The 13,010-nt window shown below is 36.6% G+C and overlaps 1 protein-coding gene across 2 annotated transcripts in view; it reads right to left on the bottom strand.

Moving 5' to 3' along the window:
• LOH1 (RNA-binding CRS1 / YhbY (CRM) domain protein) overlaps window positions 1-13,010 on the bottom strand; it is a 35,158-nt gene that overhangs the window by 1,355 nt on the left and 20,793 nt on the right. For both annotated transcript variants that reach the window (XM_089981207.1, XM_089981208.1), the window contains exon 4: window positions 84-494. In XM_089981207.1, coding sequence (XP_089837333.1) covers window positions 84-494 — 411 coding nt within the window. The remainder of the gene's footprint in view (window positions 1-83; window positions 495-13,010) is intronic.

The following is a 13,010-nucleotide window of genomic DNA, read 5'->3' on the forward strand; positions in this document are numbered from 1 at the left end:
CTTTCAATCGTCGCTGTTCATTTGAAAAGTGAATAACTGACCACCATATTCAGAAAAATAAAAGACAGTTGTCTTCTGCTTACCTTCTTTCTGGAGAGAGAAACTCTTGGAGACATGATCTCTGGTGGAGGCTGAGAGTAGTTCTTCCCACGATACATAATGATAGTATTTCCTTCCTGTATGTCGAGAACAATGCCACCGCTCAGTCGTGCTAACTCCGCTGCAATTTCCTTCACTTCTTCTGGGGTAAACGTCTTTACAATCACCTTCAGAGTTTCATGTTTTTTCCAGTGCAGGTGCATGTTTAGAATCACCCCTTGGAAAATACCACGACGGCCCACCGGTACATAGTTTTTGCATTTGACACCCATCTTGAGGAAGTAAAAGTGCTCCTCTGGAGTTAGTATCTCAGGGTCATGTGTACTTTCGGAAGGTGGTGAAGGAGGCTTTATTTTTGCCAGGGCCAGCACCAGTTGTTCCTCTTTTCTTTGTGCCTGAGATGACCATTATTGCTATATTTGCATTATTGACCAGAAAACATATTTAATTTCCATAATAGTGAATGCATCGGGAAAAAGGTAAACATTTGATGTACTGAGATAAAGTAACTATTACAAATAAATCAACAACTTAATCATAGTTTCATACAGTTCATTTACTAATGTCATGCTTGAATAAAGCCACAATAATCAACCCTAAGATAGGGATTGTGGGTCTGCAGCATATAAACAATTTATGTCATATATACGATATATGCATGCTACATATAAAGAGTAAACAGTGAAAACCAATGAAAATGCTTATGCAAGTTTGAAAGATCAGCAAATTTTTGTAGCTTCCCAACTATGTCACAGGGATTCGGCCAACCAGGTGCCGCACCCGCATCAACACAACGCGATGCGGGTGTGGCACCAGTACGGTCAACCCGACCCTGGGTGCGGTCAATGCACCCAGGGTCATTTTCGTCCAGTTTTTAAACAAAAAAAAATCCTCGATGAAAAGGGTTGCGAAGAGGAGGATTAGGGATTCCCTAATCCTCCCTTCGTCTCCTCCTAAAGCCGAACCACTCCGCTGAACCAGGTATGCCCTCGACTCCCTCTGCTCTCTTCCTCTCCTCTCCTCTCTGACTCCCTATGCTCTCCTCCTCTCCTCTCCGTCTTCCCTCTCTCCTTCTTAGAATGTCGGAGAGGGGCCCGGCATCGTCGTGGCTGCGAGCGGTGCTAATTTGCCATGAGGTGCTTGGGTGCTCGGCTTCTCAACATGTCCATTGTGCGCATGGTTGTGCGCATGACTTGTGCTTTTTTGGGTCTTTGTGTTTGCTTTCCCTTTGCCGCAATGGACATGTTGAGATCTCGTGGTTCGGATCAACGGTTTTTCGACCTATGTTCGTTTTCTCCATTGATCCGTCCTTGATTTGGGTTTTCTAGTGGGTATTTGGAATTTAGGGTTAGGATTTGGGGCTTTTTGAATCTGCCTTCGATCGGTCTGTATTTTGTGTGATTTACTCCTTGGGGTCTAATTTTTTGTAAAGTTTTCGATTAATTGAGATTTGGTGGGTTTCCCTTGGTTGTAATCCTAGGGTTAGGGTTTCGTGGGGATCTCGGTAGTTATTGCTCGATCTTGAGTTGATTCGGCAGAAATTTTGTATTTCCTCGTTTGTTTACTCATTCCCCTCTTTCAATTGGTTACTATTCGTGAACTTTCTTGGTTTTGTAGAAGAGTATTGCTGGGGCTTCGTGTTCATCCGATCTTTCATTTCTCCGTGTCCATATATATATGTATATGTTTTTTTTTTTTGCCGCACCCCCGCACCCAAGGTTTTTGAAAGTGCTGCACCCCGCACCCGCACCCGCACCCATGTGACATAGCTTCCCAAATACCATAGCGACAAGAAAAAAACAGTATTTATGGTTGATCACGACTGAAAGTTATCCTCTCTTTTTTAATCATTATTGTTTAACAACAATATTATGACATTTCCAATATATGATACTGCCACTATTTCAATTCTAGCTAAATATCATGTGACATTTTTGTGATCTTACTACAAAAAACCATGATGATTGTCCACTAACACAAATATTGGCTCAAGTATCTGAAAGAGTGAAACACATTGACTATAAAAACATCTAAACAAAATAAGAAGACAATATCATGAAGAAATTCAGGCAAAGATGTATATGCAGATTTGAGGCCTCTTGCTGGAGTCTTTTCTTAGTTGCATCACAATAGTAAGAATAAACGACACTCACACAAGATGTTCATCCATGGATGAATCAAAGGTGACAACAGGATGAACAGATTAACTGTTGGGATATAAAACATATGTCCTTAAGCTCCTACATCACCTACTGATGGATCACTACTAGTTCAAGTGTTTTTAACAACATTGCTTTAAATTTGATCCTTGCAAGCTACAATTATTTTGTGCAAAAACCACATTTGTTGGTGTTTTGCATTTATGCCATACAGGTTAGCATTTAAGAAAAGTAAAAAACTGCTGTTGTTTTTTTTGTCTGAAAATTTTGTGACATGATTATGATATTCTGGTAAACTGATAGTATAGGTGAAAAAATGCAAATGGAGATACCACCTCATGACTCATGATAAGTAACTACTGATATTTGTTTCTCAAAATTGCCATCAATCTTTTCTTATTACTTACTTCCTATTCATTCTGATAACTTTTCTCCTATTTTCTACTTTTGTGGAATTGTTCCAAAATCTATTTGCTTCATGTTTCTTGTACAACATTTTTTTAAAAATGCTACAATTTTGCTGAGATTTGCCAATATTTATGGAAACATAAAATCCCAAAAAATCATCTCACCAAGATATTGCCAACAGTGATATTGGTGACATTGCTACAAACTATAAAATGCATGATAATTCAACAAATGCAAACACATGCATAAATTTCCTGAAAGCAATTTAAGAATGGTTTGACTTTTTGTCCCTACACATAATTACCAACAATAGTCGAACTGTTGAATTGTGTAGCTTTGCATGCAGACTTTTTTCTAATCGTTTGCTGCTACTCTTGGCATTTGCATGATTCACTTTTCTTTTTTTTTGCGTAGCCATGTTGCATGTGTTGAGCCAGATGAAGAGGAGGCTTATATATGAGTGTATACTAAAGTTGGTATCGGTTAACAACTTAACATTGTATATCTTAAGCTGTTGAACTAGATATGGCCCCAAATAGGAGACAAAAAGGAAAACAAAGAAAACACCCAATGTTGATGAACATGGTGGTTCAATTTTTATTGCAAAAGAGGATGGAGGTGAACACTATGTACTTAATTCCCCAGAAATATGGAATTATTAATTTTGTTGAGGAGAATCTTCATCCTGAAGTGCACATCCATGATTTGGTGAGGCCTCACCACAGCACAAACAAGCAATTCAATACAATGTTAATGATGGAAATGAACTTATTTTGCTTCTCCTCTGTCACATGGATACGGCTGTGGACATGGGGATAAGGCCATTTTTATGAAGTTTTCAATATGACCAGTATAAAAGGGGACACGATGCTAGGTCAAAATGGAGTATCCATGTGACTAGCTTCTCCTTCATTTGAATGAAGAAATTGGTTCAGGTTAAATAAAAGATTTTCTTTAGGACTTACTGATGCTAAGACTGTTGAAGCTCATGGGAAAGATGGTGCAACAACTGACTCAACTTCCACATCAATGAAGATGGGAAAACACTGAAGATTAGTGATAGGATAGAAGGAAAACAATACAAATTTCAAGTTTTCAATTACTTTTAAAGGTCAACCTTTCAGAACTTAGTTTTCTGCAACCTGCACAACCAGTACAGAACAATTTTATCGTTGTGAGAGAAAAGAAAAAAGACTAAGTTGCTCTTGATTTAATGAAGATTCTTTTCCAATCGAGGGAGCCTATTGTCATCTCAAGCCACCCAGTCATGATGGTGCAGATTGAATCAAGGTATGCCTAGAAGGCTCTTGACCAGCCTAGTTAGTTTCTTATTTTTCATGCCAAAAATCCTACTTAAAAGAGTTTCCTTTTTCAGGGCACATTCCTCCATGGGGCATGAGGCTATAAGGTTTTCTCAAAGGAGCAGCAGCTAGGGTCTCATGAATTGCTTTGGGAAGGGCTTTAAATAGGTCCAGGGAATAACTAAAAGAGGATGATGAGGATGTGAACTGCTCTAGGAAGGGTCAAGAATATGTACAATTTTATAATCAAAGAAAAAGATATACCAATGAGAACTTCTTGTGTCGAAGATTGTTTCACTTTTTTTATTGGAGGCAATGCATAGGGATGGTCAAATCCATTGATTGCTCTGAAATGGTAGTCATGTAGTCGAGTGACTAGAGTTATATAGCCTTGGCATTTTTATGGAAGCAAAGCTGAGAAAGGATGATGGTTTTTCCATTGGTTACAAAATAGCAAGTGTTGGTTCGTCCATGTTGGAGACTACACTAAGGTATGAGGTTTTTTTCCATGCAGCATTAAGGTATGAGGTTGTGTCATCTTATGATATAGAAAAGGCTAAGGAACAGAGTTTTCTAAAGCTTGACCAGACAAAAGAAGCCAAGGAATGACTTCTCCTCTAATAACTGCCTTGTTGAATAGAACGGCAATGAGATTTTCCAAAGTAGCACCATTGTCTTATGTTGAACCAATCCAGTACTACCAATAGTTTCAAAATGATGTTAGTGAAAACATAAAAGGTCGACTTAGAATGAGACGTGTTGGCCGTTAAATATATTTATATATAAATATATATTCATGTGAATATGTATTTATATATATCATTAGAATGTATTTTAGGAAACATTATACCTTTTATTCCTTTTTTTATTTTTTGTTATTTTCTGTATTTTTGTTTTGTATTAACCCCCCTTTTACAAGGGGAATTTTAGTCATAATAGAGTAGTTGTTAGGCTAGGCCCAACGGCTGGCCAGTTAACCATTGGGACTAGCCCAACAACTAGCTCTCTCCGTATTGTATATAAATAAGAGTTAAACCCCTTTCTCAAATATGCTTCTCTTGAGCATTATTGCTTAATAAAAAATATATTTTTTATATCAAGTGTTAAGCACATTTAGTGGCATGTGTGTGATCTTGAGTGTTTGTTCTATCTTTTAGTGGCTTATATGCTTTATCCCATAGTGGATTTGTGTGTGCACTTCTTTGTCACGAAATATGCGAAAAAATAAAAACAAGAGCCTCAAAGGGCTTACAATAACATAAACACAACATGCACATGAACAAGTCCACCATGGGACAATGCAAGGTGCCAACATAGGCAATACAAACAGCCACTAAGAGCAATACCATGCATTAAAACACAAAAGCAAGATTAAAATAAATAACATTTTATTTATAATATACCCACAAAATGAGTTATAATGCTTTAAAACAACATTAAGTAATAAAAGAGGACAAAGCCCCTATTTATACACATACAAGAGAGAGAGAGACCAAATGGGAGCTCCCAATCAGTGTTGTACGTATCATACGATACGATACTTATCATTACTTTTGGGTTTTGCGATACGATACACTCATATCGCTATACGAGTGTGTATCGTACCCATATTAGGTGTATCGATACACCCCTGTATCATGCCATATCATACGATATAGAGTGTATTGTATGATACACCTTCGGCATACTTTAAAAAGCCCGAAAGTTATTTTTTTGCATTTTGGGTTTTAAATACCTTTTGAGGGCCAACATCTCCAATTGAATCCGCAAAAATTAAAGATTTATATTATGATAGAAATCAAGCTTCACAATCTAACAAAGATGGCATAAGATGATCCGGCATGACAATGGGGCACTCACGTAATGAGTGAAAATCGATTGAACATCGAGTGCAACTATTGACATTTATGCAATTCATCATAGTTTCATGTGACAAATTTTTTTAAATTTTTTGCTTATTTTTTCTTGATTTTTTTATTCATTTTAAAATTTTGCTATTAAAAATTTGCAATATTTTACGATACAATACAATTGTTAAATTATATCATGTATATATATATATATATATATATATATATATATATATATATATATATATATATATATTTGTCCCAGGGGCATTTTTGTCATATCCCATTTTACGCATATTCACACTTGTGAATGTGCATGTAACTTTTCTTCATTTTCTCTTTCTTCTTTTCTCTTTTTCCTTTTTTCTTTTTCTCTTTTCTTTTCTTTCTTCCTTTTTCCTTCTTTTCTTTTTTACCTTTTTGATTAAAAGTCAAAGGAGGGGGAGACGTTGGAACCCCCTCCAACGTCTAGTAGGAGCCCCTCCTTTTGGTCTCCGCTTATATTATAAATAGGGGTGTGTCCCCTCTAATTGTATTCATTCTTTTGGGAGCCTTTGTGCTCACCCTTGCTCAATAGATTCAATCTTTTGCATTTCACGTGTTCTCTTTATACCTTTGTGTACTTTTTATTCAAGTATTCTTGGTGTGTCTTTGTACACATATCCCTTCGTGGAGCTTGTGCTTGTAGTGCACATCTTTGAAGATATTTTTACATGGTATCAGAGCTTGGTTGGGAGAAAAGAAGATCGTGTGTTTTGTTCTCTCTATTGGGTGCCTCGAAAAGCATGTCATCAAGTTTGGGTGATTGGGGTGAAGACTGGTTTCTTCATTCAATATTTTAGAAGCATCCTACCTCAAGTAGATTGTGGTACGCATCTCTTTCTCTTTTTCTTCTCTCTAACAAGCGAAAAGGACTCTCACTTCTCTCTTAGGAGGCTCATATCAAAGGTAAGGGTCTTTGGGGATATGTTTAAGGAACTATTCCCGAACCTAAAATTACTATCATTGAGAGAGGAGAGATTAAGTCCTTGACGGTGAAGAAAGAGAAAAGGCGTTTGCAGAATACAATAAAAGGCATGAAGAGTGGGAGATGAAAAACTACAAAATTCTATTGTGGTTTTTCTCTTCGGTGGAAACCAAGATTAATGCCAATATATTGAAATTCAAGAAAGCATATAAAGTATGGGAGTATCTTGAACAAATGTATACGTCAAGAGACTTGTCCCATAAATATTACCTCCAAAAGAAGGCTTTGACTCTACAACAAGGAAAGATGTTAGTTAGAGAGTATTTTGCCAAATTATCCGCTATATGGGATGAACTTGCTATCCTTGAACCTAAATGGAATGAAGAGGCAATCGAACTGAAGCAAAAACAACTTGAAGAGGATCACTTTTTTAATTTCCTAAATGGGCTTAGACCCGAATTCGAACAATCTAGATCCTCTCTTTTATCTTTTCTTCTCCACCTTTAGAAGACGTTCTTACCAAATTAAGTGGAGAAGAAACTAGATTGGGAATGAATAAAACCTATGTCACAGGGATTCGGCTAGGAGGGTGCCGCACCCGCGTCGATGCGACTCGACGTGGGTGCGGGTGCGGCACGGGGTGCGGTCAACCCGATCCTGGGTGCGTTGACCGCACCCAGGATCATTAAGGTCCATTTAAAAAAAAAATTGCCCAAATGGGCTTCGAATTTTTTTTAAAAAAAAATTATGCAGCTGACAGGATCATTAAGGTCCATTAATACTATTTTGCAGCTCTCAGCTGTCAACAGCTGTGCTAACAGCAGCTGTCTGTCAGCAGCAGCTGACAGCTGCAAAATAAAAAAAAAAACCTATTCCCCCGACCCCCTTTATATATATATATATATATATATATATATATATATATATATATATATATATATATATATATATATATATATATATATATTACATTTTTGCCCCTGCCGCACCCCCCGCACCCGGGTTTTTTGGAAGTGCCGAATCCCCGCACCCGCACCCGCGCCCGCACCCGCACCCATGTGACATAGAATAAAACCAATCAAAATGTGTTAGCCGTCCCCTCTAAAAACGAGAATGAGGGAGCTTACGTTGTATCCAAACTCGGGAGCAATGTTAAACCTTATAAACCTCCTCACTTCAACAAGAATCAAGGAGGAAGAGAAAATAACGGACAATATGGAAGAAGAGACTACAGTAAAATCGTGTGTCATTTTTGTAAAGAACTGTGGGGCACATAAAACCCGTGTGTCCAAAGTGGAAAAAGATGGTGGCAATGTCGATAACTTTCAGAGAAGAGACGCCGTCTACCTCCAACAATGTCAATCTATCTTTAAATCAAATTATTGAAGCTCTTCAACCATTCCTCAAGGGATCTATTTCTGGAGCCGATGCGTCCTCCTCTCCTCTAGGTAAAATTCTTTGGCTATTAGACTCGGGTGCATCCTTTCATATGATTCCAAATGCTTTTACACTGACCAATTATTCTAAAAATCTCTCTCCATCCTTTGTCTCTACTGCGGATGGGGCTTCTCTTGAAATTAAAGGAATTGGAGATTTTGAAAAACAAGATTTTTTTGTTCCCAAAGTTAGATTTATTCCAAAATTAAATTTGAACTTGCTTTCCGTCTCTCAACTTTCGGATCATGGATGTGATATAAAATTCTCATCACATAAATATTGGATACTGGATCGTCAGTCCGGGAAGTTGATTGGGGAAGGCTCTAGGAAGGGTGACCTCTATTTTATGGAATCTCTTCAAGTTCCAAAAACTTCTTTTTGTAACATTGCCCAACATAAAGATATAAATGTTTGGCATAAACACCTTGGGCATCCAAATATTGACAAGCTTTCTTATATTTATTTTGCTAAAACATTATGTAAAGAAAATTTCAGTTGTAATAATTGTATTCTGGGAAAAATGAGAAGCTTACCTTTTGGCTCAAGATCTATGTTTTCAACTAGGCCTTTTAAAATTGTGCATTTGGATGAATGAGGACCCTCACTTGTAGTATCTAAGGGAGGTTTTTCATATTATGTTATTTATGTTGATGACTATTCAAGGTATAATTGGATATACTTTCTAAAACATAAGCATGAAGTCTTTTTCACTTTTAAGATTTTTCATGTAATGATAGAAACCCAATTCAATAGAAAGTTACAAATCTTTAGAACAGATTCAGGGGGTGAATTCCTCTCAAATGAATTTAAAGACTATATAGAGAGTAATTGGATCATTCATCAAAATTCATGCCCCAAAACTCCTCAACAAAACGGCTTAGCCGAACGAAAACATAGACATATTATTGAAACTACAAGGACTACTTATTTCTCAAAAGATTCCAAAAAGATTTTGGGCCGAAGCTGCCCTGGCTTCTGTCTATCTTATAAATCGTCTTGCTTCAAAAAATTTAAGCCAAATATCTCATTTTGAAGTTTTATATAAAAAAGAACCCGATTATAACAAATTACGAATCTTTGGTTGCAAATGTTTTGTTCTCACTGATAAAAATGATAAGTTATCTCCTAAAGCCATTCCCTATGCTTTTCTTGGTTATTCAGAAACACAAAAAATGTTTTAGGTGTTATGACCTTCAAAATGATAAACTGTACGTCTCAAGGAATGTCACTTTTTTGGAAAATGAAAGTGGTTTTAAGAAGGACTCAACCCTCCCCGATAATGCTGATTACTCCTTTTTATTTGAATTACTAAATAGGAATGAAGATTTCTTTAGTGATGATGAGACAAATAATGAGAATATTGATAATGAAGCTCCCTTGTCTGTTCAACAAGAAGCAGTAAATGAACCAATTACATACTCACATAGAGATAAAAATACGTTTAGAAGTGTGATAGAAAGATATAGTGATTTTAGTGAGCCCTCTCAAGATAACAACTTACGAAGAACTGAAAGACCTAGGAGAAACCCTTCCAGATTTATATCCTATGAATCTTTTTCCCTAAAACATAGGGCTTGCCTTAGTGTCATTCACTCGTATGAAGAACCCAGAAACTTCGAAGAAGCTAAAGAAAGATTAGAATGGAGAGATGCAATGGATAATGAACTTTATGCCCTTAACAGAGCCAAGACTTAGGAATTTCAAAATCTTCCTGAAGGAAAAAAGACAATAGGACGTAGATGGGTCTTTAAGGTTAAGACCAAGAGTGATGGAACTCTTGAAAGATATAAGGTCCGACTGATAGCTAAAGGTTATAGCCAAGAATATGGTATTGATTACGAAGAAACCTTTGCTCCTGTGGTACGAATGGTCACTATAAGATGTTTGATCACTACTGCATCAATTAAAAAATGGAACATATATCAAATGGATGTTAAAAATGCCTTTCTAAATGAGGACCTAAACGAAGAAGTCTACATGGAGCCCCCCCTGGCATGGATATACCAAAGGGTAAAGTTCTTCGTCTTAAAAAAGTCTTGTATGGTTTAAAGCAAGCTCCAAAGGCTTGGTACGATCGATTTAATGAAGTAATGGTTGAAATTGGATTTAATTCTTGTTATACTAACATTGCTCTCTTTGTTAAAAAGTCTGATGCAAGAATTGTAATTTTGTTGTTATATGTTGATGATATGCTAATAACAGACAGTGATATTAAGGGAATCAGAAATATCAAATCCACTCTAAAAGAAAGGTTTGAAATGTTAGACTTAGGGTATCTGACATACTTTTTGGGTATTGAGGTTGTTTACTCTCATAGGGGCTATTTTTTGTCTCAAACTAAACTGGCTTGCGAGATTCTTGACAGGTCTGACATTACAGATGAAAAAATTTGCGAGACTCCTGAAGTTGTGGGCTAAAAAATAAGGGTGATGATGGAATTTCTTTGGAAAATCCTACTCCCTATCGACAGCTTATGAGATCACTTATGTATCTTAGTATCACACGGCCAGACATATCTCATGTCGTGAGTCAATTTCAGCATGCCCCCACTTCAGTTCATATGAGTGTTGTACTTCGTATTGTCAGATACATAAAGGGCACAATAAGTAAGGGAGTATTTCTTTCCTCATCTTCAAATTTAGAATTGATTGCATATACTAACTTTGACTGGGGAGGTGACTCAAATAACCGTCACTCCACCACTGGTTTTTGTATTTTTCTAGGTGAATCACTGATCTCATGGAGATGCAAGAAACAACAGAAGGTGTCTCTTTCATCAACAGAAGCAGAATATCGAGTCATGACCTCCACGACTATGGAGATTGTGTGGATTCATCAATTGTTGAAGGATATGTGAGTACTAATCTAAGGACCTACAAGACTGTGTTGTGAAAATAAAAGTGCAATCTATATTGCTAAAAATCACACTTTTCATGAGCGTACCAAGCACATTGAGATGGACTGTCACTATGTCAAAGAAACCTATTTGCAGAAAATCATAGACCTTCCTTATGTGACTTCAGAATACCAGTTGGCAGACTTTTTCACAAAGGCGCTGTGTTCCCCTAGATTTCATTTTCTTCTTGGCAAACTTTCGGTCATCACGCCCTAAGTTTGAGGGGGGGTGTTAAATTATATCATGTATACATATATATAGAAGAATATATACATATATATATATATATATATATATTTGCCTCAGGGGCATTTCTGTCATTTCTTATTTTATGCATATTCACACTTGTGAATGTGAATGTAACTTTTCTTCATTTTCTTTCTCCTTTTCCCTTTTTCTTTTTCTCTTTTCTTTCCTTTCTTTTCTTTTCTTTCTTCCTTTTTCCTTATTTTCTTTTTTACCTTTTTGACTAAAAGTCAAAGGAGGGGAAGACGTTGGACCCCCCTCCAATGGTTAGATTTCTAACCGTTGGAGGGGCTCCAACGTCTAGTAGGAGCCCCTCCTTTTGGTCTCCTCTTGTATTATAAATAGGGGTGTGTCCCCTCTAATTGTATTCATTCTTTTGGGAGCCTTTGTGCTCACCCTTGCTCAATAGATTCAATCTTTTGCATTTCAAGTGTTCTCTTTGTACCTTTGTGTACTTTTTATTCAAGTGTTCTTGGTGTGTCTTTGTACACATATCCCTTCGTGGAGCTTGTGCTTGTAGTGCACATCTTTGAAGATATTTTTATAACAATACGGTCTTACTTTGGGCCCGACCGATATGGGTAATGATATGATACAACCTTGCTCTCAATAGAGTCGTTGGGAGCTCCCAACAATCATATTTATGACCGTTTGGGAGCCTCAACGACTCTATGGTCAAAAAGACCATAAAGCCCATGCTCTAAGGGAAAAGACAAAAAAAGGAAAAAAAACTATTCCTAATGAACAGTCCTTATTACATGAGTAAAATGATACGTGCTAAATGAGTTTTTAGGGTTTTTTGTTTTATTTTTAAATTATCACTGTACAGATGTGATCTATGTACTTGATTTTATATGGATCAGCTCTTGAAGTGTTCAATTCCGACATATAGGTGGGTTTTTATAAGGTTCAAAAAATCAGCGGTCCAAAATCTTAGTAAATTTTCGAGGCCCCAGATATCATTTTTTTCATCGAAAACACATGATCCAGGTGTGGATTCCTCGTAAATCAACCATGCCCAACACATTTATGGGGTCAAAACTGCGAAAAAAACACTGACAAGGGAAGAAAAACCCATTTAGCACATATCAATTTCGCACCTACCCATTTCCCTCTCTCTCTCTCTCTCTCTCTATATATATATATATATATATATATATATTGTAATGACCCCAACTCATCGTCGTTTAAAAGTGAATTTTTTTTCTACATTTGCGGAAACCAAAACTTAAGGATCCGGGGCCTCACACACTTAATACATTCCAAACCACAAGAAATCTTACATTGAATCAACAATCAACTAACTAACTTTATTATTCAATAATTAAAGTTTAAGAACAAAATTAAATTAATGTTTAAAAATCATAAAGCCACACTATCCCAAAAATATCAGAAGTGGTCAGGCAGTCTCGTAGGCTCCATATGGCAGACGTCATCATCACTGAGCATCAGATCCTATGAAAAAACCATAAATAGTACTGGATAAGAATCAACAATTCTTTGTACGAATTTATCTAGAAAACCAAATATACAGAAAAAAGCATAAATCAAATTCATGCAAGTTTTTCAGAGGAACATAACTACAACAATCTCCTAATTCAATTAACCATTCATACATTTAACAACAACAATATCTCACATAAAACA

Source organism: Nuphar pumila, chromosome 11, assembly GCF_984573655.1.
Source record: "Nuphar pumila chromosome 11, dmNupPumi1.hap1.1, whole genome shotgun sequence".
Lineage (NCBI taxonomy): Eukaryota > Viridiplantae > Streptophyta > Magnoliopsida > Nymphaeales > Nymphaeaceae > Nuphar > Nuphar pumila.